The following is a 27142-nucleotide window of genomic DNA, read 5'->3' as shown; positions in this document are numbered from 1 at the left end:
CACACTACAAATCCCCCTGCAGTGATGGAACCCACAGACCACAGGTCCTCTGCAGTCCATTCTCCTGCCTGTCCAGAGGATCCGGATGTTTTCTCTTTACTTGAGGCCGACACATAACAAAGAAAGCACTGAGCTGCTGGTGCTTTCGGATTGTGAAAGTCAGGTGGAGCCTGTTTGCACTCTAAGTCACTCATTCAAGAGGTCAGTCACCCCGGAGTGATAGAGAAGGCTCCAGGCCTGGGCGTGTGCTAAGGCCAGAGCTACCAGATGGGTCCAGCTGCCACAGGCTCTCCAGGCACTGTCCCCTAAGTGACAGCTGTTACTGCCTGTGAGAGCTCAAGTGCAAAGACTATCCTGTTCTCCCATAAAGAGGAGGAAAAGGAAGATACAGAAATCAGTGCTGCTCCCAACAGCAGATCAAGGCAGTCCTCAGGAACTCAGGATCCAGGGTGAGTGTCCTCATCTTGCCTTGGGGATGGGTGGCCCAGGTCTTTGGCAGAAGTCACAGTCCAATGGCAGATGGTTAAGCCTTGTTTAAAATGCAGAGATCTCCCAAAGGGGCTTAAGGAGACAAGACAACTAAATGCAGTATGACATCCTAAATGGGATCCTGGAACAAGAAAAGAACATTAAAGGCAAAACTAATAAAATGCAAATAAGGCATAAAGTTTAATTTAATCATGCAAATGACAACATGATGCTCACTTTAGAAGTAAACCAGATACGTGCTTTGATAGAAATATGTCTTTGGCCGGGCGCAGTGGCTCACGCCTGTAATTCCAGCACTTTTGGAGGCCGAGGCAGGCCGATCACCTGAGGTCAGGAGTTCGAGACCACCCCGGCTAACGTGGTGAAACCTCATCTCTACTAAAAATACAAAATTGGCCGGGTACGGTGGCTCATGCCTGTAATCCCAGCACTTTGGGAGGCTGAGGCGGATGGATCACTTCAGGTCAGGAGTTCAAGACTAGCCTGGCCAATGTGTTGAAACCCCGTCTCTACTAATAATACAAAAATTAGCTGGGTGTGGTGGCGGGCACCTATAATCCCAGCTACTCAGGAAGCTGAGGCAGGAGAATCACTTGAACCCAGGAGGCGGAGGTTGCAGTGAGCTGAGATGGTGCCATTGCACTCCACCCTGGGCAACAAGAGTGAAACTCTGTCTCTAAATAAATAAATACAAAATTAGCCGGGCATGGTGGCGGATGCCTATAATCACAGCTACTTGGGAGGCTGAGGCAGGAGAATCACTCGAACCTGGGAGGTGGAGGTTGCAGTGAGCTGAGATCATGCCATTGCACTCCAGCCTGGGCAAAAAGAGTGAAACTGTCTCAAAAAAAAGAAAGAAATATGTCGTTTGTTTCTGTGGCATCTAACATAGCTGAGGAGGGCTGACTCGCAGTTCTGGATTTGTATCCAGTTTGTCATTTTGGTTTTTTGTTGGTTGGTATGTGTTTATTGTAACAATATTAAACATATTTTAAACATATTTTGGCCAGGCGCGGTGGCTCATGCCTGTATTCCCAGCATTTTGGGAGGACAAGGTGGGCAGGTCGCTTGAACTCAGAAGTTCAAGGCCAGCCTGGGCAACATGATGAAACCCCGTCTCTACAAAAAATACAAAAATTAGCCGGGCGTGGTGGCACATGCCTGTTGTACCAGCTGCTCAGGAGGCTGAGGTGGGAGGATCGCTTGTGCCCGGGAGATGGAGGTTGCAGTGAGCCGAGATGGTGCCATTGCACTCCAGCCTGGGCAACAGAGCCAGACTCTGTCTCAAAAAACGAAAAACAAAAAAACACCACTCCACTGTGGACAATAGCTTACCTGCGTCTTTGTACACTGATCTGATTAGTTCCATTAATTAAATATCAAAAACTGGAATTGTTGTCTCAAAAGGTATAAGTACAATAAATACCTACATTTAAAAATGCATACAAAGGCTGGGTGCAGTGGCTCACACATTTAATTCCAGCACTTTGGGAGGCTGAGGTGGGCGGATCACCTGAGGTCCAGAGTTCGAGACCAGCCTGGCAAACATGGTGAAATCCCATCTCTACTAAAAAAACAAAAATTAGCCGGGTGTGGTGGCACATGCCTGTAGTCCCAGCTACTCAGGAGGCTGAGGCAAGAGAATTTCTTGAACCTGGGAGGCAGTGGTTGCAGTGAGCCGAGATCACACCATTGCACTCCAGCCTGGGCAGCAAAAACAAAACTCCATCTCAAAAAAAAAAAAAAGTATACAAATAGACAAAATATACATATAAATATATATACACATTAAAAATGGAATTACATGTATTGTTCTCATCAAAGCAGTGTATACCCATAAGAAGACACACAATACAGAAGTGGTCAACGTGAATGTCCCATGTGTCTAAATCTCATCCCACACCCTAGAAGAAGACTGTATTTGGTTTCTCAACTTCGACACTTGTCTTTGTGAGTTCAGTGGTTTGCATATGGGACAGGGGCCTGTGGCTGATGTTACTAATCAATCCAGGCACTCTTACATCTGCGACTGGATGGAATGTCAAAATCCTTCTTGGACAGTGCTCTGGACAGTCAGTTGGAGCTAGAACACAAGATCACATCTGTTGGCCATTCCTGTAACTTTGTCTTTCCATGATTTTAGATGGGTAGGTAGGCAGATAGATAGATAGACAGATAGATCGATAGATGATAGATAGATGGATGGACAGATTAGATAGATAGATAGATAGATAGATAGATAGATAGATAGATAGATAGATAGAATCTCCCTCAAATGAGTAAGTAGGCAGTGTGCATGTGAGTTCTTGAAAGTCTAAGAAAGGGCCAGGCACGGTGGCTCAGGCCTGTGTTCCTAGCATTTTGGGAGGCCGAGGTGAATGGATTACCTGATGTCATGAGTTCAAGACCAGCTGGGAAACATGACGAAACCCCATCATTACTAAAAATACAAAAATTAGCCGGGCGTGGTGGCATGCACCTGTAGTCCCACTACTTGGGAGGCAGAGGCACAAACGGAACCGCTTGAACCCAGGGAGGCATAGGTTGCAGTGAGCTGAGATCACGTCACTGCACTCCAGCCTGGGCGACAGAGCAAGACTCTGTCTCAAAAAAAAAAAAAGAAGAAAGAAAAAAGTCTAAGAAAGGTCTTTTTTTCTCCCTGACTTCCATCTCCACCTTGACATATGAACGATCCTTCACATATGAAAAGCTTAAGTCAGTATTGCATTCGTGTCAAAATATTTTCCCTTGCAATTTGTAGATATGCCTTTTTAGTTTTCTCAGAGCATTTACTGCTAGAGGAAACTGATGTAAAGCTAGTCCTTTTGTTGATACTCCGATTTTCTGTCTGGCTGTTTGCCATCCAGTTGTTTTTGAATGCCCCTGGCTGAGCGTCCAAAGGCTATTTGGGGCTGAGATTGTTGAGCTCCTAAGGCAGTGACAGAGTGTGAAGGGACCTGAGAATGCTTCGATCCTCCTTGTACACTTTTTATCTTGGTGCTCTATAGCATGTTTTATAATTGATCTGTTCAAAACACTTCTCTTGTTTTATTTTAGTTACGTTTATCTCCATTCCTACTCCCTTCCTCCTCCTCCCCAAGACACAGCTTAATGTGTTTAATGTGTGTCCTTTTAAAAAAATGTGTTATTGGGCCAGGCGCAGTGGCTCACTCCTGTAATCCCAGTACTTTGGGAGGCCAAGGCGGGTGGATCACCTGAGGTCAAGAGTTCGAGACCAGCCTGGCCGACATGGTGAATCCCCATCTCTACTAAAAATACAAAAATTAGCGGGGCAGTAGTGACATACGCCTATAATTCCAGCTACTTAGGAGGCTGAGACAGGAGAATCGCTTGAACTCGGGAGGCGGAGGTTGCAGTGAGCAGAGATCGTGCCACTGCACTCCAGCCTGGGCGACAGAGTGAGACTCCGTCTCAAAAAAAGAAAAAAAAAAAGCAAAAAAGCAAAATAACTTAATAATTTTAATATTGGCCTGAATAATATATGTTGTCAAAATTAATTTTACCTATTTCTTTTTGTTTTTTAAAGTATGGATGCTAGAAAATTTTATATTAAGTAGTAATAATGCAGTTAGTACAAGAAGACGTCAAAATGTCTGTTTTGAGATTGACTGAGGTTCAGTTTATTATTAACAGTTGGGATGGAAATAGGCCTACATGAAGTAAGGGATTTATCCAGAGAGCATGGATTCAGGTTCTTCCCTTGCAAATAACAGAAACCAATTCTGCTAACTTGTCCCAAAAAAAAAAAAGCTCTCGGGGTCGGGGCAGGGGGTGCCCTCTCAGCATCAGGAGCCGGCGGCTGCCTTTCCCTCCGGCACTTTTCCCTTTTCTCCGCTCCGTGTCGTAGGCGTGTCAATCCCCAGGAGAGAGGCGTGATAGGCCCAGCCTTTGACACGTGGGGAAACACAGGCCTGTGATTGGCTACCGCAGGACACTCAAGGGACACAGCGTGGGAGCGCTGTGGGCTCGTAGAAGCCGGGTGGGGACGCTGGACAGGCGAAAACCCGAGATGTCCTTTGCAAGGGCCCCAGAACCCGCCAGTGGCTCAGTCCTCCTCACTCCCAGAACAGTGCTCCTCCACACATGCGATGGCTTTTAATAAATATTTGAGTCACTCCCACTTCCACAGTCTCTGCCCTTCCAGGCTCCACGTGCTCCTGGGTTCGTTCGGGTCGTTTTGGTCCCATAACTTTGGGCTAGAGGAGATCTGGATTTGGGCACGGAGGGAGATCAAACGCGGGTGGGATATCCAGTCATGCTCTCTGCTTTGTTTCCAGGGGTCTTCACGGCTTCTCTGCCCAGGGGCCAGAACCGAGGAGGCCAGGAGGGCTGCTGGGGCTAAGGGGTCTAAGGACCTCGTTGCCAGCGGCACACGCCACCAGGAGCAGAGGCATGGAGCACAGTGAGGGGGCTCCCGGAGACCCAGCCGGTACTGTGGTGCCCCAGGAGCTGCTGGAAGAGATGCTTTGGTTTTTTCGTGTGGAAGATGGTAAGTGGTGAGAGATTGATGGCAGGAGTGGGGGTGTGCCCCTCAACACAGAACAGAGTTTGGCTGAAGGCCCTGACACTGTCGTCCCCTCCAGGTCAGGCGGCACATTTCCTCCAAGACAGGGAATCAGTCTGGGGTGTCTCAGTACCCAGAGGGGTCTGGCTGGACCGCCTCTTCCTTTTCTCAGGGTGTGGTCACTTATTTATGCAGCCCTCCAATCATCACAACATTTATTAAGCTCCTACTCTGTACCAGACACTGTTCTCAGCACTGGGGTGACAATAGTGAATAAAACACAAAAATCTCTGCCTTCATGGAACGTACATTCTGGTGGGGATTAAAAATAAACAACTAAAACGCATAGCGTTGGTGATGAGTAATAAAAAGAAAAATTAAACAGAAAAAGAGAATAGGAAGTAGGCAGCAAGGGCAGTAATGTGGTCAAGGAAGGCCTCACTAAAAAGGTGACATTTTTATCATCAGGAAGGTGACTTGCAGGAAACTAAGGAAATAATTAGCTATGCAGATTATTTGGGGGAGGAACATTCCTGGAGGGAGGACAACAAATGCAAGAGCTCTGAGGCTGGACCCTGCTTCATCTGGGTACAGCATGGACAAATCTTGAGTATCCACATTCAGTTTAGTCACTCTATGTATTATCTGTGGGCAGTTGCCATTCCTTCCACCCTCCTGCCTTCTTTCTTTCCTTTTTTTTTCTTTTTTTCTTTCTTCTTCTTTTTTTTTTTTTTTTTGCCTTTTTTTTTTGAGGCAGGGTCACTCTGTTGCCCAGGCTGGAGTGCAGTGGCGCAATCTTGGCTCACTGCAAGCTCTGCCTCCTGGATTCAAGTGATTCTCATGCCTCAGCCTCCCGAGTAGCTGGGATTACAGTGTATGCCACCACACCTGGCTAATTTTTGTATTTTTAGTAGAGACAGGGTTTCACCATGTTGGCCAGGCTGGTCTTGAACTCCCGACCTCATGTGATCCACCTGCCTGGGCTTCCCAAAGTGCTGGGATTATAGGCGTGAGCCACTGAGCCCAGCCTTCTTTCTTTTCCTTGTGCTCCGCAGGGCCAGCCCCTGGCAAAACTGAAGATTGTAAAGTTTATCTTGGCCCACCTGTCTCCTGCCCTCCGCAGGCCTCTGCCCTTCACCCCTGTTGCCCCACTATTATTTAACTGCAGTACTGTCTCCTCTATTAGATTAGGGCTTCTCCAGAGTAGAGACTGTGTCTTCCACCCTCCCACCTGTTAGACTGGGAGTGCCCCAGGGCAAGGGGCTCATCTTTAATTAGGGTCTCCACGCAAAGGACAGTTGATGCTGTAAGCTGGGTCTGAGCCCAGGCCCCAGCTGTTAGTGGGCTTGAGAGGTGCTTGGCCATTCCTCAGGGCTCTGTCCTGTGTGTCCTTCCCCAGCATCTCCCTGGAATCATTCCATCCTTGCCCTGGCAGCTGTGGTGGTCATGATAAGCATGGTCCTCCTGGTAAGAAGCATCCAGGCAAGCAGGTGAGGAGCTGGTCCTGGGGGGATGGGGTGGTCTCTGAGGGGTAGAGGCCCTGCCTTCCCAGAGGGAAATCTAGAGAGGGGTCACTTAGGGATCATTGCTGTCCACTCTTTGGGACAGCAAAATTCAGCCTTCAGTGTCCTTCGAGAACCCAAAGCTGTTAAACAAACAAACAAACAAACAGCAACAGTCCTTGATTACCACCCCCTGGCCCTGGACAGGAAACAGCCATGACCTGGAGGAGTGTAGCCATTCAGAAGGGGAGCTTGCCCCTCTTACCCTATCAGCACACATGCACCTCAGCAAGGTCAACTCAGAGATGAGTGGCTGTCCACGGGTACAGCAGACCTGTTCCCCCTACGACCCAGCCAGAATCTCTAGGCAGACAGCTTACCACCGCTGGGTCCCTCCACTATGGCCAGGAAGTCTAGGGGTACCTTAAATAAAACCGATCTGCAGAGAGGACAGACGCGTGGGAGTTATTAAGGAAGTGGGCAGTGGGAGCCAATGAAGGTGGTTGGGGGAGGGGAGTGATGTGTACATGATGAGGTTTTAGAAACATGACTGGTGTTGTGCCTAGGTGGTTTGGAGAAGGAAACACCTAGAGGCAGAGAGATTAGTTAGAAATTTCCTGCAGTAGTGTGAGGGATGAGGTGTGTGGTGACAAGGACTTGTGCTAAGTAGGATGACAGTCCAAGGTCAGAGACAGTGTGGTTAGGTGAAAAGAACACAGGACTCAAGAGTCAGGAGGCTTAAGTGCACACACTAGCTATGTGCATCCTTGGCTTTTTTTTTTTTTTTTTTGAGACAGTCTCTCTTGCCCAGGATGGAGTGCAGTGGCGCAATCTCGGCTCACTGCAACCTCTGCTTCCCAGGTTCAAGTGATTCTCCTGCTTCAGCCTCCCAAATAGCTGCAATTACAGGCACAACCACACCCAGCTAATTTTTGTGTTTTTAGTAGAGATGGAGTTTTGCCATGTTGGCCAGACTGGTCTCAAACACCTGGCCTCAAGTGATCCACCTGCCTCAGCCTCCCAAAGTGCTGGGATTACAGGTGTGAACCACTGCACCTGGCCTCCTTGAACCACATTTCCTCACTTGGAAGGTGCAGGGGTGGCAATGATACTTGAGCTCACAGGTGACAGTAAGGATTCCTTGAGATGACACACGTGCAAGCGTAAGCCATTTCTCTGTTGAAGGAATATCCAACCATTGCCGCTTCTCCTCCAGTAGCTCCCAAACTGCATATAGGATTTTCCCCTTAGACTCTTTAAGCCATTTGGGAGACCCAGTCCTGCCCCAACCACTCAGCCCCCCGATTAACACTGTTCCCTGTCCCCCCAGAAAAGAAAAGATGCAGCCACCAGAAAAAGAAACTCCAGAAGTCCTGCATTTGCATGAGGCCAAGGATCACAACAGCTTAAACAACCTAAGAGAGACTTTGCTCTCAGAAAAGCCAAACTTGGCCCAGGTGGAACTTGAGTTAAAAGAGAGAGATGTGCTGTCAGTTTTCCTTCCGGAGGTACCAGAAGCTGAGAGCTAGTGAGGATTCAGAGAAGCCCCATCCTAAGCCAGGCACGTGATCTGGGCTCAGCTCAGTGGCCTGAAACCTCTCAGGTTTTACAGTCTCTCCCAAGCAGCCGCTTTTTTCTTTTTTTCTTTTTTTCTTAGCAGATACAATGAATGAACTGCAAGCAAACTAAAATTCTGTTATTAAAAAAAATCTTTTATTAAAATGCTCCTGGAAGTGAGCAGGTGGTATTGCATAGTTTGTTCAGATGGCAGTGGTACACACACACATACACACACAAGTGGCCTGGAGCAAAAGTGCAAAATCCGTAGCTGGCCTGTGGGTCGGGAAGCCTGGCTAGGACTCCAAGCATGTGGTCTTGAGTAGTTCACAGCCCCACTCTGACCTCAGCTCCTCCATTCACAGAATGAGGCCGAAGACTGGGTCAGAGATGCTGTTTGCAATCCAACAGTAGTCCTGAGACTGCTGAGAGGGGGAGGAGCAGGCTTCCAGGCCCAGAATCCCCTTCCCAATCCTTCCACCCACCAGGACCCTCTCCTTTCCCTGCTTGTCTGCTAAGAGTCTGTGCAAGACTTCCCTGGGACCTGGCATGTGGTAAACAAATCAGACAACTACCACACTGCCTGCCTCGGAGAGCCTTTTCTTGCTAACGGTGGGATCTCAAAGGTATGTCCTGATCCCATGTCTGAGCCATGGTGTCCTGGTATAAGCTGCGGTGACACCACCAAATAACATATGCAAAATTTTGCTTTATTAACCCAAAATGCTTTAGGTTCTAAAGTGGGCTTTGAACACTCAGACTCATTTCTGAGGGTCCTAGGTCCTGCCAAACCAGACGACAATCGGGTATACTGTGTTTCCACCTGCAAGGGGGCAGGCCCTGTAGCCCCTGGATGGGTCTGATGCTGCTGGGGGCTCCCTGGAGCCCTGGGTAACTCGCTGGAGTGACAACTTTCTTCTGTAGCCTGGATCATTACACTTGAGAGAGCTGGTGCTGAGGTTCTTTGGACAGAGTCCTTAACAGTGGGAAAACACATGGGGAAATCTGTCTGCTGGTGAAAGAACTCTGGGGCTCCTTACATTGGACAACCCACAGTCCCTCCCTTTTATCCTCATTGAGATGCCAAGTGTTGGAAATACCCCTTCCTGGGGCTTCTGTCCATTGGATTATTTTAACTAGATTTTCCTTGGATAAACTGTGGGATTTGTAGCCTGGGCCTTCTGTGAAGTCAGCAGATGACAGGAGGGCCAGGCTCTGGCCTCTGAAACTGCAGCCGCCCTGCCTTTCCCATCCACCAGGTGGCACAAGGACCCCAGGGCTGTCATTCTGCAGGCTGTTCTCGGGCCTGACATTGACAGAGCTATCCACCCAGACCGTCCACTAAGGCCACAGCTGGCCCAACTGTAGCTGGAGCAGGAAGGGCTGATGGCAGCAGGATAGACACTGCAATTTCTTCCTACTTAAGGCTGACCCCAGGTCTCTGGGTTGTCACAGTGGCTGTTTCCCTCCAGGGCCACAGACGCGGTGGTTACCATGAAGACCAAGGCCTGGAGGGAACAGAAGCAGTATCCCTGCCTGCCACTCCAGCTCACACAGTGAACTGAGTGTAGGGACACTGCTTGGTGCTGGAGGCGGGGTCTGCTGTCCATCAGAGGGAAAGGCCGGTGGTAAGAAGCCAGCCCCTGTCCCGCTGCAGTCCTGTCCAGCCACCAAGCCTAGGCTTCCTGGGGAGGGGCCCTCAGAAGATCTTGAAGCCCTTCAGGAGGGTCAGGGTAGGCGCCTTGCGCTTGCTCTGGGCCCGGGATGACTTCACGGTGACCAGCTTGGCCTGGGCCACGGTGGGCATCTCCTTCAGGCTGACAGTGGAGAGCGTGTTGAAGGTGCAGCTGGCCAGCCCATGCCGGGCGGTGAGCGGGGCCTGGTGGGGCAGGGCCCTCTCCTCAGAGATGAAGAGGGGCCGGGTCAGGGGGCTCTTCTCCAGCTTCCGCCGTGCCTCTCGCACTGCCTCATGGAAGACATGCTGCACGTGCTCAAAGTCCAGACAGGCAGAGACCTCGAAAAACAGGCACCCAAACCTGCCTGCCAAAGCCACACCCTCTGCCTTGGTGACCTGCCTGGTGAGGAAGCAGGGTGACGCAGGGAGTTAGGAGCAGGCTGTGCCAAGTCAGGCAGACCAGCTCCTACACCCAGCGCCCCATGGACTAGCTGGGTGGCCTGGGGTCATCTTCACCTCTCTGAGTCTCAGTGTTCTCATCAGTACAACGGGTTACTGACCTCTGCCTCTCAGGGTTGTTAGGATTACAAAAGACAATTTGTTTCAAGTGCCTAGCACAGTACCTGGCACAGTCAGTGCTCAATAAATGGTAGCTGATGTCACCCAAGCCAGAATTTGGGGATGAGGATGAGGGTAAGAAGCTACTTCAAATCCCCTATGCTAGACCCTGCCTGTGGCTGGAGGAAGCAGGCCATTCCCAGCCCCATCTCTTCTCTACCCCAATATGGGTCCCTGGGGCAGGAAACGGGCCACCCACAGCTCTGGGTTGTGGGATCAGCTCTAGAGAGAAGCAGTCATTTGGACTGAAGGGTTAGACCACAGAGGTGACTCCAGAAGCCTGTGGTTGGCAGAGTTCTCAGGGCTCCTGGGGTGTTCTGTCTGCCTCTCCAGGGCAGAGGCAGGAGAGGGCAGGGGTGACAACATTTCATGGTGAGGAGGGCAAAAGGAGAGAGGGGGCAACACCTATTCTGGCTTGGTACTACACCACCTCCCGTGAAGGGAGGATAGAATGTCCGGAACTTGGGAAGGTCCTGGAGGCTTCTGACCTGAAAGCCACGGGAATCGAGGCGGGAAGAAAAAGAAGACTGGCTCTTGCGTAGGTCGGATGTCTAGAAGAAGGAAGAGATGGGGGGTCCCTGAGGTCTTGGGGCCGAGATTCCACTGGCTGGATCTTCCTGACCTACTGCTGAGCTGTCCCACTGCCCATTCCCGAGGATAATGGTACAGCCACTAGATGAGAGGAGGCACTCGAGTGGGCCATGGTGGGAAAAGTTTCTGAGCCCAAGGCTGACCTGGCAGGAGCAGGGGCTGAGAGTGGGCTAGCTGCCCAGAGTGCCACTCCATGGTGGGGGGGCGGTCTCAGAGACAGTGAGTAACTAGGACAAAAAGTCAGAGGCATCGAATCTATTCCACACCCAGGGCTGGTGTTCTGCCAGTAAGCTCACCACTTCCTGAGGAACCCTTTTGGAAAGAACACTTGCTATTATTTGCTTTTATGATGAGCTTGAATCTGCAACTTTGTCATTGTGGGGGCTTGAATAATGAATTTTCACAAACACAAACCCCATGTGTGCGTGCATGTGTGTGAGTGGGTGACAGAGGCACAGAACATTGTCCTTTTTCTTATTTTGTTGCATCCTAGGGAAAATTTCATCAGTGGCTTGGGAAGCATCAACCTAACCCACATTTTACCCTTTCAACAGTGAGACAGTCGTGGGAGACAACGGCCAATGCTCAGCTAAAAGTTAGACTTCCTGTGCTTCCCAGAATCCTAATCTACTAAACTCGGGACTTGATCGAAGAATGAAATAGGAATACATTGTCCTGAGTTGTTTTTAGGGAACAGATGGGAGCAGCTTCATTTGAGCATGTATTCTTTGTTATTTGCTCCCAAACCATTTTAGACAATCCCTTTGGCAAAGATTGGGGTCAAAAGAGTGATCTGTAGCTTTTTTTCCCTGTACTGAAAACTGGCCTACTCACAATCCAGTCTTCTGACCCCTAAGAGGGTCTGCGATTCCTCAAAGACTACCTTCAGCAGCTTTCAGGTCACATGACTTCCCTCATTCCCTGAGACACAATTTGCCTAGGTCTGAGGGCTTGGCCACCTTTGAAGGCCTCTCACCATAGTCCCCCTTCACGGTCCCACACCTCTCTTTTTCCCACTGCCCATCTGACCCGTGCTAAACAAAGGGTCCCCTCCTTGTTAACACCAGTCAATGTGCCCTTGGGGCCTAGGGAAGCAGGACTGACCAACCGTGAACAGGGAGGGAAGAGTGGCTGGTGGAAGGGGCTATCCCTTGCAGGTAGACTGGCCACAGAGGACAAAGGTCAGTGCTGGAGAAATCCAGTGGCATTACTCAAGTTCAGGCATCACAGTGTCAAATGCTTCAGGGCCAGGCAGGCAACTTGAATGCATGGAGAGGGTGGAGGTAAACTACGGGGAGTGGCGAGGCCTGGGGTCGGCTGGAGAGAGCGTGCCCCACCTCGAAGCATTCCAGTTCTAGGTCTTTTAAGACACTATGCCAGCCAAGCAAAATATGGCTGCAGTATTCTTCAGTAATGCGTCCTCTGGCCCAGTCTCTGACCTCTGATTCGAGTCCAACCCTTTCTAAGAGAACCTGCCCTCAGCCCAGCCAACTGTGGGAGTGAGTGTGGGAGGGTGGGTCTGGGTGAGGCAAGAGCCGGTTGGACCAGAGCAGACACCTGACCAAGGAGCCCATCAGAGCCTCTCTCCTTAGAATTGGAATTGGGCATTAGACCAGTCAGCTGCTGCGAGTGGGACAAGAAGGTCAGATAGACTCAGGCAAGAAGGGTGAGTCCAGGAGAATTCACAGAGACCCAAGAGGGTGGAAGGAGTGGCCACTCTTCTGACTTTCGGGGTGCAGCCCCTGTGTGACCCAGAAACCTTTTCCTTCAAGTCCTTGGCTGCCTGGAAGACCAACATCTACCATACCCTTACAAAATAATCCCTTTGGCTGGGCGCGGTGGCTCACGCCTATAATCCCACACTTTGGGAGGCCGAGGCAGGTGGATCACGAGTTCAGGAGTTCAAGACCAGCCTGGCCAACAAGGCGAAACCCCGTCTCTACTAAAAACACAAAAATTAGCCGGGCGTAGTGGCAGGCACCTGTAATCCCAGCTACTGGGAAGGCTGAGGCAGGAGAATCACTTGAACCCAGGAGGTGAAGGTCGCAGTGAGCCAAGATGGTGCCATTGCACTCCAGCCTGGGTGACAGAATGAGACTCCGTCTCAGAAAACAAACACACAAACAAACAAACAAACATATAATCCCTTCTACCTCAATTCAAGGGGATGACTGTTCTTAGCAGCCCACTAATCCCTGAAGATGCCACCTGCCCTTACAAGTGAAGAAAGCGAGCTCTGGAGACAAGGGCCAAGCAGGCCGTGCTCACCTGTACTGAGCCATGTCCAGCTTGTTGCCCAGCAGCAGGGCAGGGACGCTGCGCTGTGTCTCCTTCGCGTGCAAGGCAAGCAGCTCCAGGTAGCTGCTGCTGCTATCAAAGCTCTGGCGGCTGTCGACGCTGTACACCACCAGGAAGGCATGGGCCCAGTTCAGGTAGCGCTCGCAGTTCCTGGGGGTGTCCTGGGGTGAAGGAGAGAAGCCCCGCCGGGGGGCAGAGGAGGTTGAGGTAAAGGCCTTCACCTGAGCCGCCCAATCCCACCTCCCCACTCCCGGTCTTTGTATATTGTTTCTCAGCAGAGCCCTTTCAAAGGGGCACTTGAGTGTGGATTTGGCTTGGTGTGAAAGGAGACATTGTCTCATGAACCTCCCTCCCACCACCCAGCCAGAGACTTGGAGACCTTGGCCCCTTGGGCCCAGAGCCAAAGACTCTGGCATGGTCCCTACAGAGACCTGGCTGTCCCTGGGCACCGCTGGTTTTGGGTTGAGTTTATGCTGCCCCTTTGGCTTCTGAGAGTAACTGGCATCCAGCCTTGGCAGGGGGTGGTGAAGACATGGGGGGAGACTTGTGTGTGGGAGAGACCTGGGCTGAGGGGCTCTCACCAGGAGCATCTGTGTAAACAGGTGTGCACCTGTCTCCTTGTGTGCACAGGCACAGAACCCCACAGCACAGGATCTCAGAGTGGATGCCAGCAACCATCATGTCTCTCCAGGCCCCGTCCCATCCTTCTCATTTGGCAAAGGAAGGATTCAGACCCAGAGAGGTCAAGTGCCTCATTCAGGGTTATACAGCAAACTTGAGCTTAAAAGGCATCTAAATGCCTATCTGAGGCCCCGCACTCTGGGCCAGGACTTCTCAGGAGGCTACACTGACTCGCAGCAGTGCATAGGTAATGGAGGTAATGTTACCAGGTCTGCAGTGTCCATGACCCTCAGGTGGACAGGCTGGTGGTCCACAGTCTCCTCGGAGCTGTAGGTGTCCTCTACAACACAGATGGTTAGCCAGGTCAGACACAGTGCCTTGGGTGTAAGTTTGAGCTTCCCTCTGTGCTAGACCACTGTGTGGCCTTGGGGGACCTTAGGAGCTGCTCTTGGGCTAGGACCACTGGAAAGTCCTTGGTTCTCACCCACATGGAGGCTACAGGCAAGGAGATGCTGCTCCACCTGCAGGGCTCAGCATCAGTGGTCACTCACAGACCACACCTTGGGGGCGGGTCTGTGTTCTGGACCCACACACAAAACCAGCAGGATAGAGTCGAGTGTGTGGCCCCTAGATCCTGTTAGCAGCACAGGCTGGCTCAGGAGCAGCACTGCTAGCCCCTCTATCCCAGAACCCCAGGCTTTCCCACTCTCTTCCCCCTGACCATCCTCCTGTCCCCAGTGGGAGAAGAGACAAGGGAAGAGAGAAGTACACGATATGATGGAAGGATGGCAGTCAGACCCCCTTTGAAGTTCCGAGAAGGTTTTACAAATAATCTTTGTCAACATGACAGCAGGGGAGTCTAGTGTAGTCAGAAGTTTTCAGTTGGAGAATGTGGTATTAAACCCAATGTCAGCTGCTTTTTAGCTTTGTGACTTGGCCAAATCACTTCAGCTCTCTGAGGCTGTTTCCTCATTTTAAAATGGGAACACTATGATAACTGCTAACAGTTTCCAAGCCTTTCCTTTGTCCCAGGCGCTGTGCTAACTGCTTGATATTATCTCATTTAACGGTCCCATCTCCCAGGGCTCTGTAAGAACTGGATGCCCCCCGGCTCCCAGGCATGGGGCCTGGCTCACCATACATGCCTGGTGAGGGCAGTGGGAACCACGGTGTTCCAAAGTTAATAGGGCAGGATCACATTCCCAGGTGATTTAACTTTGAAATAACTTTAGACTGACATAGAAGTTGTAAAATAGTACAGAGTTCCTGTGTACTCTTCACCCAGCTTCCCCCAGTGTCATCACCTTACACAACCATAGCCCAATGATCAAAAAGAAATTTACACTGATACCATACTATGAACCAAACTAGTGACCTTATTTGAATTTCTCGAGTTGTTACTTTTTATATATATATGGTTCTCATGATCTCAAATCTGAGAAAGCAGCACAGGACCTTGTAGCCATGTTGGCAGTCATTCTCCCCACCCCCAATCTGTGCCTGTGTCATTGGCCCACATGTGTGAGTGCACTTGGTTATCACCTTTCCCTAGGTGTCCCCTGCCCCTAGTGACCCTAAAGAAGACACCTTTTGGCAGAATTGGGATGGTCTCTGCCTTCCTGGCAGCATCCACTGTGAGAGGGCATGCCCCCAACCCTGGCTGAATTTAGTCAAACACTTCTCTCTGAGGGCCACTGGCAGCCAAGCTGGCCTGGACACACTCCAGGTCCACTAGCATCCAGCATGAATCACAGACAGCTTCTTGTCCCCAGCCTGCTTTGGGGACTTGGATAAATAGCTGCTCTTATGCAAAGACAAAAAAAAATCTAATGGAAACTATGTTCCAAATGTTTAACTATATTTGGTCCAAGAAGAGCTGCCCCTAGATGCTTACATCTCTTTCAGATCTGTCTTTATTTTCCAGTCAAAGATGTCAGATGCACCCCCTTTTAGGGGTTCCCCCCAAAGGGCGCAGTGTCCTGCCCAGCCCAATGAAAGGCGCTAGCCCAACCTTGGTCTCCTGCCCACAGCATGACAGCCTTTCAAGGTTGCTGTTAGCTCCATTGTAGAGAGATGGCAAGGTGAGGCCCAGAGAAGGGATCTCACCCAAGGCCACACAGCACCTAATCAGCAGAAGGAAATTGAACTTAGGGCTTCTAGGCTGGGCTGTGTTCACAGCGGGACCCCCTCACCCCGTGACTGCTCAGTGAATCAGCCCACCCTCCAGCTCTGTCTGGGCAGAGTACAAGGGAAGACCAGAGTCACCCAGTCTGGCGGGGATGTGGAACATGCCTGCATGAGCTGGAAGAAGCCTTGGAGCTCATACTGTCCAGCCTCCCTTTACAGAAGAGGTGACAGGCCTCAGGGGCTGGGGCAGGAGTGAGGGGCTCCTTTCCCAGTCACAGTAATGTCCAGACTTCCTATCACCAAGTCCCTGCCTCAGAGTACTCTGGTGTCCTTAAATATATGGGTTTCCTAACACCTGGTTGTAATTAATATTCTGTGGACTTTTGGGTGGAGAGAAGAGTCATTTCCCAAAGTTTTGAATTTGCCGATGGTTTCCTCTCATTTACGGTAATAATTTTTTAAATGGCACCACAGAAGCTCACGTCAGAGTGTATATAGGGTGCTGCCTCAGAAATGGTGCCTATGTCGGGCTGGGTGTGGTGGCTCACACCTGTAATCCCAGCACTTTGGGAGGCTGAGGTGGGCAGATCACAAGGTCAGGAGTTCGAGACCATCCTGCTGAACATGGTGAAACACCGTCTCTACTAAAAATACAAAAAAAGTAGCCGGGTGTGGTGGCAGGCACCTGTAGTCCCAGCTACTCGGGAGGCTGAGGCAGGAGAATGGTGTGAACCCAGGAGGTGGAGCTTGCAGTGAGCTGAGATCACGCCACTGCACTCCAGCCTGGGTGACCAAAAAAAAAAAAAAAAAAAAGAAAAAAGAAATGGTGCCTATGTCCTCGCTGGAGGAGGAGGGAGGGCAAGAGGAGTGAGAAGCTGACATTCTTCCCTGGCTAAGCCAGATGAGGCACCCTCAGCCCTTCTGGGAGAGGAGAATATTCTCCTGGAGACGCCTGCCCCCTCTTGCGAGGCTCAGCACAGGCAAAGCCCTTCCACAGACACTGAATCTCTCAGCTCCTACCAGCTCTAACAGCCACACCCCAGAACACGGTGCAACTCTTACACAGCCAGAGCACAGACCATTGGTCCCATCTTCCAGATGGGGAAACCGCAGCTCAGAGGGCCCCGTGCCACACAGACCTCTGACTCCAGGCCCTCTATGACATGAGGCTGCTCCTAGCGGAGAGCAACTGGAGCCACGCCTCGTCTTCCTTTGTGCCTGAGGGTCTCCATAATCTTAAGGCAAATCACTGAGCCCTCTCTTCCCCCATTTCTCCACCTATAAAATGAGGATCATGATAGGAGCTCTTCTTTAAAGGGTAATCCTAAAACCAAAATTTACGCCCCTCCCCCCCCCCCGCCCAGTTAAACCCTCATCTACACTGAGGCTAGTACTGTGCTACCTGCTGGAAACGGGAATGACTCTCCACCCTCAAGGCTCACCAAATGAGCTCAGGCTCTCAGAAGACCTAGGAAGGGCATAGAGAGTTGTTCTACCAGCATTGCTGATGGCTAGCTCCCCACTGGAATGTGGAGACCTTTATCCACAGAAGGAAAGGTTCTCATCTCAGTCTCTGCTGCTGCTGGAAACAACAATGGGACAGTGGCCGGAATGTTTAGGCCCTTCCCAGCAGAACCTTCGAGGAGTGGCACTGGCCTCCCAGAGAGTCTGAGGGAGAATGTCTGGTTGGCTCTCTGACTCGTGGGCTGTCAGTGTAGTGTCAGAGGCCACAGGCCGAGGGGACTGACCATTGTGGGGCTGCCCACTTCCCAGACAGTCTGCCCACGCATTCCACTACCAGGTCAGAACTCCAAAATTACTCAATCAGGAGGCTCAAACCACCACCCTAATAGGCTCATCCGGTGGGACCCTGTGACAGTATGGATTGGAAGGCAGGGAGGAAGACAGACTGGAGGTGAGTTGCCAGGAAAAATACAAGATGCCCAGTTAAATCTGAATTTCAAACAAAAAAGGAATAATTTTTAGTATAAGCATGACCCATGCAATACTTGAATTAGGCCGGATATGTCTTTTGAGGCCCTGTCCTTGGGAATTCCCCTTGTCCTTTCCCAGACACCGTGTCTGCTTGTGTGCCTTTCCTTCCTGTCCTCCCACCTCACCTCTGTCCTCAGTTTCTCCACCCCATCTCTATTCCACGCTCTGGCCTCTTCCAACACCTCGCCGGCCAGCACACCATTGCATCCTGTGTCCTCCTCTCTCTGGAGCTGACCTCTGCTAATCAAAGGGCCTCATCTGGGTGACCTTGGCCCAGAATCCTTAGTTCCTTGGGCCTGTTTCCTCCACTGTAGCACTGAAGGGCTGTGCCAAGGCACCGGGGGTCAAGCAGAGCTTCGAGGAACAAATCTCTTAGGGACTGTCACCATGTCACCTGCCCTGCATCCCTGACTTACCCATGTGAATGAACCCCTTTGCTCTCTCTGTTTGACACCCTGGGGTTCTGTTTAAAATTTGGAAGAAGGGATTCTGCTACCTAAGGAAAAGCTTTTTTAAACCAGGGGACTAAATAGTCCTGATGTCTCTGCCTGCTGCAACACTGGGATTTGGTGCTGGATTCCAGCCTGAACTAAGGGGCTGGGCACCACTAGGGTAAGGAGCTCTCCCCTCCAGATGCGGCAGGAGCACGGTATCAGGGGCCTGCTGCAGGGAGCGCAGGGGGTTTCCACTGTGTCACAGAGCCTTAGGCTTCTTTGGAGGGCTCTCAGGGGCCCCATGAATGCTTTATTTGATTTTTATGAATGGGGAAAATAATCCAAAACAGCAACACCCATTTTCTAAAGGCTAATATCATCCAGACAGCTTATGGCTCTCAGTGAACAGTTTACAATAGACAAATGTTATACATGTGAGCTTTAAGCAACATTTATACTAATAAAATCCTGCTTTGATTTGTTTTAGAAGGGAATCTAAGCCACTGTGTACGGGAAGCCATTTGAGGAGGAAGGAAAAGCAAAAATGCACTGAGTGCCTACTGTGGGTCAAGTACGAGGCTGGATCTTTTACATGTGTTATTTCTTTAATCCTCACAGCAATTCTCTAAGTATTTTTTAATGCCCATTTTACAGATGAGGAAACAGTAGCTCAGAGAGGTTAGCTGACTGGCTCAAGGTTGCCAATAAGGAGCAGAGCCAGGTAGGATTCAAACCTAGCTCTGACTGACACCGAAACGTTCCTTTTTCCAATATACCATGATGCAGCGATGAAAACAAGAGTTGTTTTCTCATATGGTTAAAAAACTGGTTCAGAAGCCAGCACCACTAGAGAATTTCTCGAATGTCCTGCCCAGCTTTTCTGGAAGAGAACACTGAGTGACCATCTTGAAGAATAATACCTATTTGTTTTTGAGTTTGTTTTTTTTTTTAAACAGAGTCTCCCTCTGTCGCCCAGGCTGCAGTGCAGTGGCACGATCGCACGATCTTGGCTCACTGCAACCTCTGCCTCCCGGGTTCAAGCAGTTCTCCTGCCTCAGCCTCCCTAGAAGCTGGGATTACAGGCACACACCACTATGCCCAGCTAATTTTTGTATTTTTAGTAGAGACGGAGTTTCACCATGTTGGCCAGGCTGGTCATTAACTCCTGACCTCAGGTGATCCACCCGCCTCGGCCTCCCAAAGTGCTGAGATTACCGGCATGAGCCACCACACCTGGCCCAAGAATAATACCTGTTTGGATGTGGATGTCTTGCTACGTTTATTTTTTATTTTTTTAAGTTTCTTCACACCTCATATTTTAGGGTAAATCAGCCTCTCTTAGTTCTGTGAATTAGGCCACCCCCCAGTTGTCTGGGATGGGCTGTGGAAGGGGTATTTCTGACACTTTAAACATTTTCCCCCATGGGCTGGGTCATCCTGGCAGCTTCTCTCTTCTGTCCCCAGACATGCAGTCCTGGTCAGTGCCCACCCACGGGGTAGGTCCCAGGGGAGCACTCCAGGTGGGGAGCAGGCAGCAGAAGGTACGGGGAGTAGTTTCTTACCCAAATTGGGGTCATATTCACTGATAAACCTCTTGGTCAGAAACTTCACGGTCAGGGCTGCAAGAAGCAGAAAGAAGTTGGCTCCATCTCCACGGCCAAATCTAGCCGCTGGCCCCTCGTTTTAGGGAGGCCTTATCTAACCCCTGTGATCCCCGGCTGACACCAAGCTCAGCTCTCTCAGAGAACGAAGCTAGGGAACTGAGGAATTGGTTTGAGAGGCTCAGAAGGAAACCAGAACTATGGGGAGCCAAGTGCCTCTAATTGCACCCTGGGAATTTTTTTTAATGGCAAGGAAAGCAATGAGTGGCAAGCCTAAGGGGTGTTTGTGAAGGTATGAACTCAGGGGTCAGGACCCATGCCACCATTACCCTAGAGTCAGCCTAGTGAAACCTCAACTGAAGGGAGGTGTCGCCCACCCCGGACAAGTCACAGAGATTCTGAAGTGTGGGGCTATTTATTCCAGGCTTTGGCTACAAGCCAAAAACACAGGACAAGCAGAGTTGATTGCAGTGGTTGATCTTTGGGAAGGGTATAAATCCCCAAGCGCCTGGGCTTTCCAGTTAAGGTCCAGGTGAGGTCTGTGTCCCGAAGAAACACATCCTGGTCCTGGTCTCCCACATCGCAAGTCTTGGCTTTCTCTGGGGCCTCTACACTCATCACGGGTATCTCGGCAGAATGTAAAACTCAAGAATTAAGCTCTCTTTGGTTCAGAGTGTAGCCACATAAAGCAAGGACCAGCCAACTACTATACTGGACCCTCAAAAAGTAATGTTCACTACTGCTTGTTTGGAAAGAAAGAAAAGAGAGTAGAGAAGAGAGAGAAGAAAAGAAAGAAAGAGAAAGAAAGAAGAGAGAGAAAGAAGAAAGAAAGAAAAAGAAAAGAAAGAGGAAGAGAGGGATGGGAGGGATGGAGGGAGGGAAAAGAGAGAAAAAGGTAGGAAGAAAAGAGAAAGAAACAAAGAGAAAGAAAGAAAGAAAAGTAATGTGATGCCTGTAATTCCAGTGCTTTGGGATTGAGACCAGCCTGGGCAATGCAGTGAGACTGTATCTCTAAAAAAATTGAAAAATTAACCAGGCATGCTGGCATGCCTGTAGTCCTAGCTACTCAGGAGGCTGAGAGGGAAGATCGCTTGAGCCTAGGAGTTTGAGGCTATAGTGAGTCATGATCACACCACTGTACTCCAGCCTGAGTGACAGAGACACTGTCTTAAAAAAAAAAAAAGTGACATTGTGAATAAAATCCTTAAAATTCTTTCCTAGGATTCCTAACAGTGTCAGTTTACAAACTAATACCCAGGGAATACATATTTTAAAAGTTAAATTCTTTCTTTTATGTAGTCACTGGCTAAACGGTACCAGTTACAGAGCTACGGATAACAATCTGATTTTCAAAGGGCAAATCTTTCAAAGGAAGAGGGTAATCCCTTCTGTAGGAAAACAGATTCAGAGTCCCCTCTCTGGGGGTGGGGCTGGCTTCAAAATCAGAGAGTAGGCCCCCAGTGAGTCTCACAGAACACTCTGGGGAGGAAACCCACAGCCAGCTGAGCTTGGGTTGGCCATCACTAATGGCTAAAACTGGAAAAACAGCCAGTGGAGGACCCCCTCTGCCCTCCCTCCTTCAGCCAGCCAGGAGTGGCATAGTTCAGTGTTGACACAAATTATCTTAATGGAAGCCCAAGATCTTGGCTCATCAAGGACAATCCCATGCACCTGGCACCATAACCCAATGTGTTTCCAGAAAGTTGAGAGGGGTCTGGCTTGAAACAAACACATTTGATAAGAATGCACAACTTGTCCCAGAATCCCAGGGAATCGGGGTGGGAGTGGGGGAGTGGACCTTCCCTGAAAAATCTCAACAGCTAGTGACTTCACCAGCTCCCTTCTACGGGGAGGGGGTGTGGAGGGGGAGGAGTTGGACGGGAAGTCTTCCCCCAAGCCTAATCAGGGAGTAGCAAGGCTGCGACTAAGCTCAAAGAGGCGCCTTGGGTTGGGGGGATCAGTGCCCAACAGGTCCCTTTGGAGCCAGTCGCGAAGACCGACTGCTGGCCCCAGGGTAGGTCATAGGCGTAGGGGTTGGAAGGTTGGTGGCAGGGGAGACCGACCAGTAAAGGACTCCGAGACACAGAGTAAGAGAGAGGGGAGAGACAGCAGAGGTCACTGATACGGAGGACAGAGACAGTGGGAAGACACAAAGGGAAGAGGCAGGCAGGGAACAGAAGACAGAGATGGTGGAGCTGAGTACAAAGCCGAGAGAAGAGAAAGCCCGGCAACAGGGAAACTGAGGCAAAGAAAATCACGGTGTCTTGTGCGACCCTCCTGGGTGAAGGAAGCTCCCCCAAGCCAGTGGAAGAACCTGCCCCCAAGAGCACGGCGCACTGTCCCCCCACCCACGCCCAGCTCCGCACCTGGCGGCTCAGGTTCCCCCCGCGCCACTCACCAGACTTGCCAGCCCCGCGGCGCCCCAAGATGGCCAGGTTGACCTCGAGGGGCGCGCTCTGAGGCCCGCTGCCCGCGCGGGGTTTTCCAAACACCGAGGACATGGCGACGCCCTGGACGGCCACGCAGGTCTGCGGCCGGTGGGCCACGCGCAATGCGCCCGCCCGTCGGGGCCCAGGGGAGCGGGATGCAGGCTTCCCTGGAGCGCGCGGCCCCGGACCCGTCGGCGTCCGCGCCCTCGGCCCCGCGTCCAGCGGGCTGCCACCCCGCGGGGAGGAGGGGCCGGTGGAGCCTGGCGGGCGGGGCCGCCCCAAGCACCACCAAACTCCTTGTAAGGGCTGCGGAGCCCCCCGCGGGGCGCGCTCAGCCGGCTCCTGGAGCAGGGAGGGAGCTCCTGCCGGCCGCGCCCCCTCCGCCGGGCTGGGCCTCTAGGACCCGGCCCGTCACCCTCCCGAGCGCCCCCAGACCCGGCCGGGAAGGAGCAGAGAGAGGGAGCCCCAGGGCTAGGGGGAGAGGGGGAAGGATGTTTGCACTCTTCCCTGAACCTCCCACTCAATCTCTTTTCACCAGCAAGAACATCCACTCCTCCCTTTGTTCTACCAAGCCAGCCCCGCCTCCTCCTCCAGGAAGCTTCTTGGGTTCAGTTCCAAGCCTTGCCCTTTCTTTAGCTCAGCCTTGGCACTCTATATCCCCAGTCACATTATTCTGCCCTTTGCTGTGGAGACTCCAGAGGCCTCACTGCAGAACCCATTCAGAACCCAGGCTTCTGAGAGAGGGGGCGGGGCGGAGAGAACCCCTTACTAAGATTTCAGGGCCAATATGGGTTCAGCTTCAAGAAACCTAATCCATTCTGAATTACTGTCTCTCCCTAATGGGAGCTAATGAGTTGCATGTGTTTGTGGCTTGTTGTGTAAATGGAGTGTTTGTTCTAAAACCTGGCACGGCCTCTTGCCTACAGCAATTCTGGGATTGGTGGTGAGCCTGGCAGGGGTCACCTGGTCATTCCCCTTGGGACTCAGGGTAAATCTGGTCATACCAAAGACAGGGCAAAGGGCCCACACCACGAACCTGGACACTTAGGATCTAGTGCTAGCTCCTGCCCTAGAGTGATCTTGGGCAAGTTACCTTGCTTCTTTGGGCTTTGGTGTCCCCATCTATAAATACTAAAGGAAGGGGAAAATGAGGCAAAATAGAGAGTGACAGAATCAGCCCTGGGCTCCAGGCCTGCGTACATTCTAGAACCCTGCGAGGCATCTCTTCTGGAGTACACTCCAGGTTAGAGCGGGGAAAGGCATGGGGGCCTCAAAGACCTCTCACGGCAGCCCTTCTCCTTCCCCTTCCCCCAGATGGTTAACTCATCTACCCACCCACCCACAGAGGAACCACGGAAAACCAGGTGTGCAGGCAGGGCCCAGGGTCAGAGCTGGACGGTAATAACGACTCTTCAGTGAAGAACAATTATTTTCCTGGCCAGGACATGAATATCGACTCAGCCTAGTTGTGTTTTGTGGAGAGCATGGTAAACCAGCTGTGTTATTAAGGTAGCGGGTGGAATTTGTTTAGATTACACTCTCAGGCCAGAATTAGTCACACAGCTAATGGCCAAGGGTTTTCCTTTGAGTTGTAGGAGTTGAGAAAGTGGGAGCCAAGTTCCAGTCACATCCCTGGGCTGGCCCCGTTCTGTGAAGACAGACTGGTTCCAGATGGGGCCTGTGGGGATAGAACCAATCTCAATGGACAACTGCTGGAGACAGCGCTAACTGTGGGCCTGCACGGGCCCAACTGCGTGAAAACTTAAGCTCTGCTACTTCTCAGCTTGTGTGATGCTGGGATGTTACTTGACCTCTATCTGGTCTCAGTTTCCTCATCTTTAAAACTTGACCGACCAGGAGATGGGAGCTGCAAGATTCTAGCTCAGTCTGAGGGTGAACTCTGTGACCATCTGACTGTCCATAGTTAGAAGGGACTGTCTTTGGTGGAACTCAACCCCTCTCCCCTGACACTGGCAGCAACCAAGGGGGTGACCACTTCAAGGAAGTGTTATAGAGGAGACTCCTTCATGACTTGCATGTTGCAGTAAGATAACCCTTAATTCTCTTCCAGTTCAGAGATTATTTGAGCTGGTGGCCACCTGGTTACTGGCGCCCTCAACTGTGACAGCTCATTGCTCAAAGTCTGCCCCTTCTCTGAGGCTTGGGAGGAAAACAGTGCCCACCTCATGGCTGCGACCTGTCCCTTTCTCCATCCCCAGTTTCCTCACCCAGGGTCTGCTACTGTCAGATGCTGGAATAAGCTACTTTGCCCTTCCGGGCCTCAGTTCCTCATCTTTAAAATAGGGACAAACCTGGGCAACATGGTGAAACCCTGTCTCTACAAAAGCATATAAAAAAAATTAGCTGGGCATGGTGGCATGCACCTATAGTCCCGGCTACATGGGAGGCCGAGGTGGGAAGATAGCTTCAGCCCAGGAAGTGGAGGCTGCACTAAGCTGTATTTGTGCCACTGCACTCCTGCCTGGGCAACAGAGTGAGACCTTGTCTCAAAATAAAATAAAACAGGGACAATATCAATAAGTATATTAGATAGCATGTGTCCTATCCAGAGCTTGGCCCATGGCCCAAGGAAGTGGAGGTTAGTTCTGTCTACTCCTCTGGATATAAATAGCACACATTTCTCATCCACCTACAAAGAAGTCATAACCATTTAGTGACCAGAAGTTTGTACACTTCAGATCAAGAGAGAGGTTATTCTGCTAGGGCAGGTAACCCAACTCTCCTTACCCTCTACCCCCAACCCCCATCAAGGGTCTCATAGGAGGCCCCCGGGCACTCAAAATCTAGAGGATGTGGCACCAGGCCCAGCAGTGGGCATGCAGCAGGTGCTTAATAGATTATCTCTGGAGTGAACGACTGGAGCAAATATAGGTCTAGACACGTAGGGCCTGTGAGGTTTTTCTGATGGCAGGACCTACCCTTGCCACCCAACCCCCAGGAGCCCTTTCATATAAAGCTAAGCTTTTGGTACCCTTTCGTGATGTGGTTGCCCCTTCTGGAGGCACAACATGACAACCACTTCTGTGGTTGTTGAATGATAAATTCAGATGTCAAAGGGGAACAGAACCTTGAAGGCAGATTCAAATTCCACTTTACAGATGAAGCACTGTAGCCTGAAGAGTTTGGGTAGCTTTTGTAAGTCAGTGGTGGCACCAGCAGCAGAGCCTAGGCAGGAATCCTGACTCCCAGTCCAGTGCTCTTCCTCCTCCAGGTGCAGGCAGTACAAGCCACTCACTACCCTATGTGCAGAAACATCTATGTGCATAAGTGGCAAGGGCCAGGGCATTCCCATCAGACTTCGGAGTGGGGGTGTCTCCCAGGGCAAGGGTTATATCTTCTCTATCAGACTGGAGACTCCCACAGGTTAGCGCCCCAGAGAGTCTACTTAACAGACGCCTACCGTGTGCCCATCATTGTGAATACAGGCATGAACAACACTGGGTCTGCGCTCTAGAAAGGCTCAGAGTCTGAGGCAGGCTCCTTTCTCCTTTCTTTGTCCCCATCCCCAACCTCACACAGTGTGGGGGATGCAGAGTGGAGAGGGAGGTTGGTGTGGGGTCGAGCAGGGCCTGGGAACTCTGTGGGCTGCCCACAGCCGGGATAGTTCCTTGTCTTCTCCAAATCCCAGAGGGACACTCAGTGTCCAGGAGGAGGAAACTCTCCCCAGCTGCAGGCAACACCCCACTGGGGCCTTGGGGACGGGACCAAAGGGCTGATCCTCAGCCAAGCCTCGGGAAAACATGACCCCCCACCTTGGATGACCCTCTCCCCACTGTCTGGCTGCTGGAGGTGGAAACTGGGTGGGTGCCCGAGCCCCAGCCCACTCAAGGCAGGGCTGGACTTGGAAAAAATCAAGCCAAGAGCAAACTTCAGCCAGGAGGGGTTTGCACTCCCTCCTCCTCCTGCTCTCAGGAGAGGGCCTGGCAATGGTTCCATCTGGTTGTGTCTGCCGGTTACTGGGTGTCTAGAACAGGCCATTTGGGAGGGCACTGTAGTCCCGGGACTATGCAGCAGCCGTGGCCCCCTGGGAGTCAGCTCTTCTCCAGCCCTGCCCCCAGCAGAAGTCAACTGTTTCCCTGCCCTGAGACAAGGCTAGTGCAGGTGAGGAGTGACAGCTGGGGTCGGTGGGCAGGGTTCGATTCAGCCTCACATCCCCATTCATAACCAAGGAAAAGCCCAGCTCATTTCTAAGCCTTTCTTTCCTCATCTGTGAAATGGGAATAGTCAGACACTCTTTCCCTACCACTAAGGCCACCAGCAAGGACACAGTCAAGACGCAGCACTGAGAGCCCACTGGTCCCCAAGATTGGGACTGTCATGCCTGCTGCCTGGACATCCGAGACCATTCAGCCAATATCTGGCCTTGGGGAAAGAAAGAAGCTGGCAGAGGGCCTGGGATAGTATTTGTGGGGACTCCTGCCCACCCATCCCCCCATCTCCTCGTCCTCTTCCTGTCTGGTCCCTGGGGCAGAGAGTCAGAGATATTTCTGGCTGCCTCCTCCAGGCCTCTGGCTTCCCAGGCTCACACAAGTGGTCCCCCCAGCCCATCACTGCTTTGATGGAGTGAACTGGATGGGAGTTCCCTAGCAGGGGAGGCACATTCGTGTTGGCTCTGCAGATTCATACGTGAGGATCTATGCATATGTATCCTAAGGGGGA

The 27142-nt window shown here is 51.3% G+C and overlaps 2 protein-coding genes and 1 long non-coding RNA gene across 3 annotated transcripts in view; 2 read left to right on the top strand and 1 right to left on the bottom strand.

Moving 5' to 3' along the window:
• Positions 1-253: 253 nt before the first annotated feature.
• SLC51B (solute carrier family 51 subunit beta) lies at positions 254-8268 on the top strand. The gene is made up of 4 exons (XM_032175293.2): positions 254-449; positions 4788-4999; positions 6414-6504; positions 7847-8268. The coding sequence occupies exons 2-4, from the start codon at positions 4903-4905 to the stop codon at positions 8043-8045; spliced, it is 387 nt and encodes a 128-aa protein (XP_032031184.1). The 5' UTR covers positions 254-449; positions 4788-4902; the 3' UTR covers positions 8046-8268.
• Positions 8219-22954, bottom strand: RASL12 (RAS like family 12). Its single transcript, XM_032175292.2, has 5 exons — positions 22432-22954; positions 19995-20051; positions 14143-14216; positions 13226-13416; positions 8219-10148 (listed from the first exon to the last, which is right to left on the bottom strand). Exons 1-5 carry the CDS (start codon positions 22532-22534, stop codon positions 9773-9775), a joined length of 801 nt encoding a protein of 266 aa, XP_032031183.1. The 5' UTR covers positions 22535-22954; the 3' UTR covers positions 8219-9772.
• The window catches only part of LOC131381127 (uncharacterized), a 23412-nt gene continuing 13985 nt past the window's right edge, over positions 17716-27142 (top strand). The window contains exon 1 of the long non-coding RNA XR_009209610.1: positions 17716-17918. This is a non-coding gene — a long non-coding RNA (uncharacterized LOC131381127). The remainder of the gene's footprint in view (positions 17919-27142) is intronic.

Source organism: Hylobates moloch, unplaced genomic scaffold (genome assembly GCF_009828535.3).
Source record: "Hylobates moloch isolate HMO894 unplaced genomic scaffold, HMol_V3 SCAFFOLD_14, whole genome shotgun sequence".
NCBI classification, from domain to species: Eukaryota; Metazoa; Chordata; class Mammalia; order Primates; family Hylobatidae; genus Hylobates; species Hylobates moloch.
This window is presented reverse-complemented; position numbering and strand designations above follow the sequence as displayed.

Coding starts and splice junctions, on each gene's coding strand:
- RASL12 (XM_032175292.2), bottom strand. CDS start 22,534: ATGTCCTCGGTGTTTGGAAAACCCCGCGCGGGCAGCGGGCCTCAGAGC. Junction 20,052..22,431: donor CCGCGGGGCTGGCAAGTCTG/GTGAGTGGCGCG, acceptor TGCTTCTTGCAG/CCCTGACCGTGAAGTTTCTG. Junction 13,417..14,142: donor TCATGGACACTGCAGACCTG/GTAACATTACCT, acceptor CCTTCACCCCAG/GACACCCCCAGGAACTGCGA.
- SLC51B (XM_032175293.2), top strand. CDS start 4,903: ATGGAGCACAGTGAGGGGGCTCCCGGAGACCCAGCCGGTACTGTGGTG. Junction 5,000..6,413: donor GTTTTTTCGTGTGGAAGATG/GTAAGTGGTGAG, acceptor GTCCTTCCCCAG/CATCTCCCTGGAATCATTCC. Junction 6,505..7,846: donor AGAAGCATCCAGGCAAGCAG/GTGAGGAGCTGG, acceptor CTGTCCCCCCAG/AAAAGAAAAGATGCAGCCAC.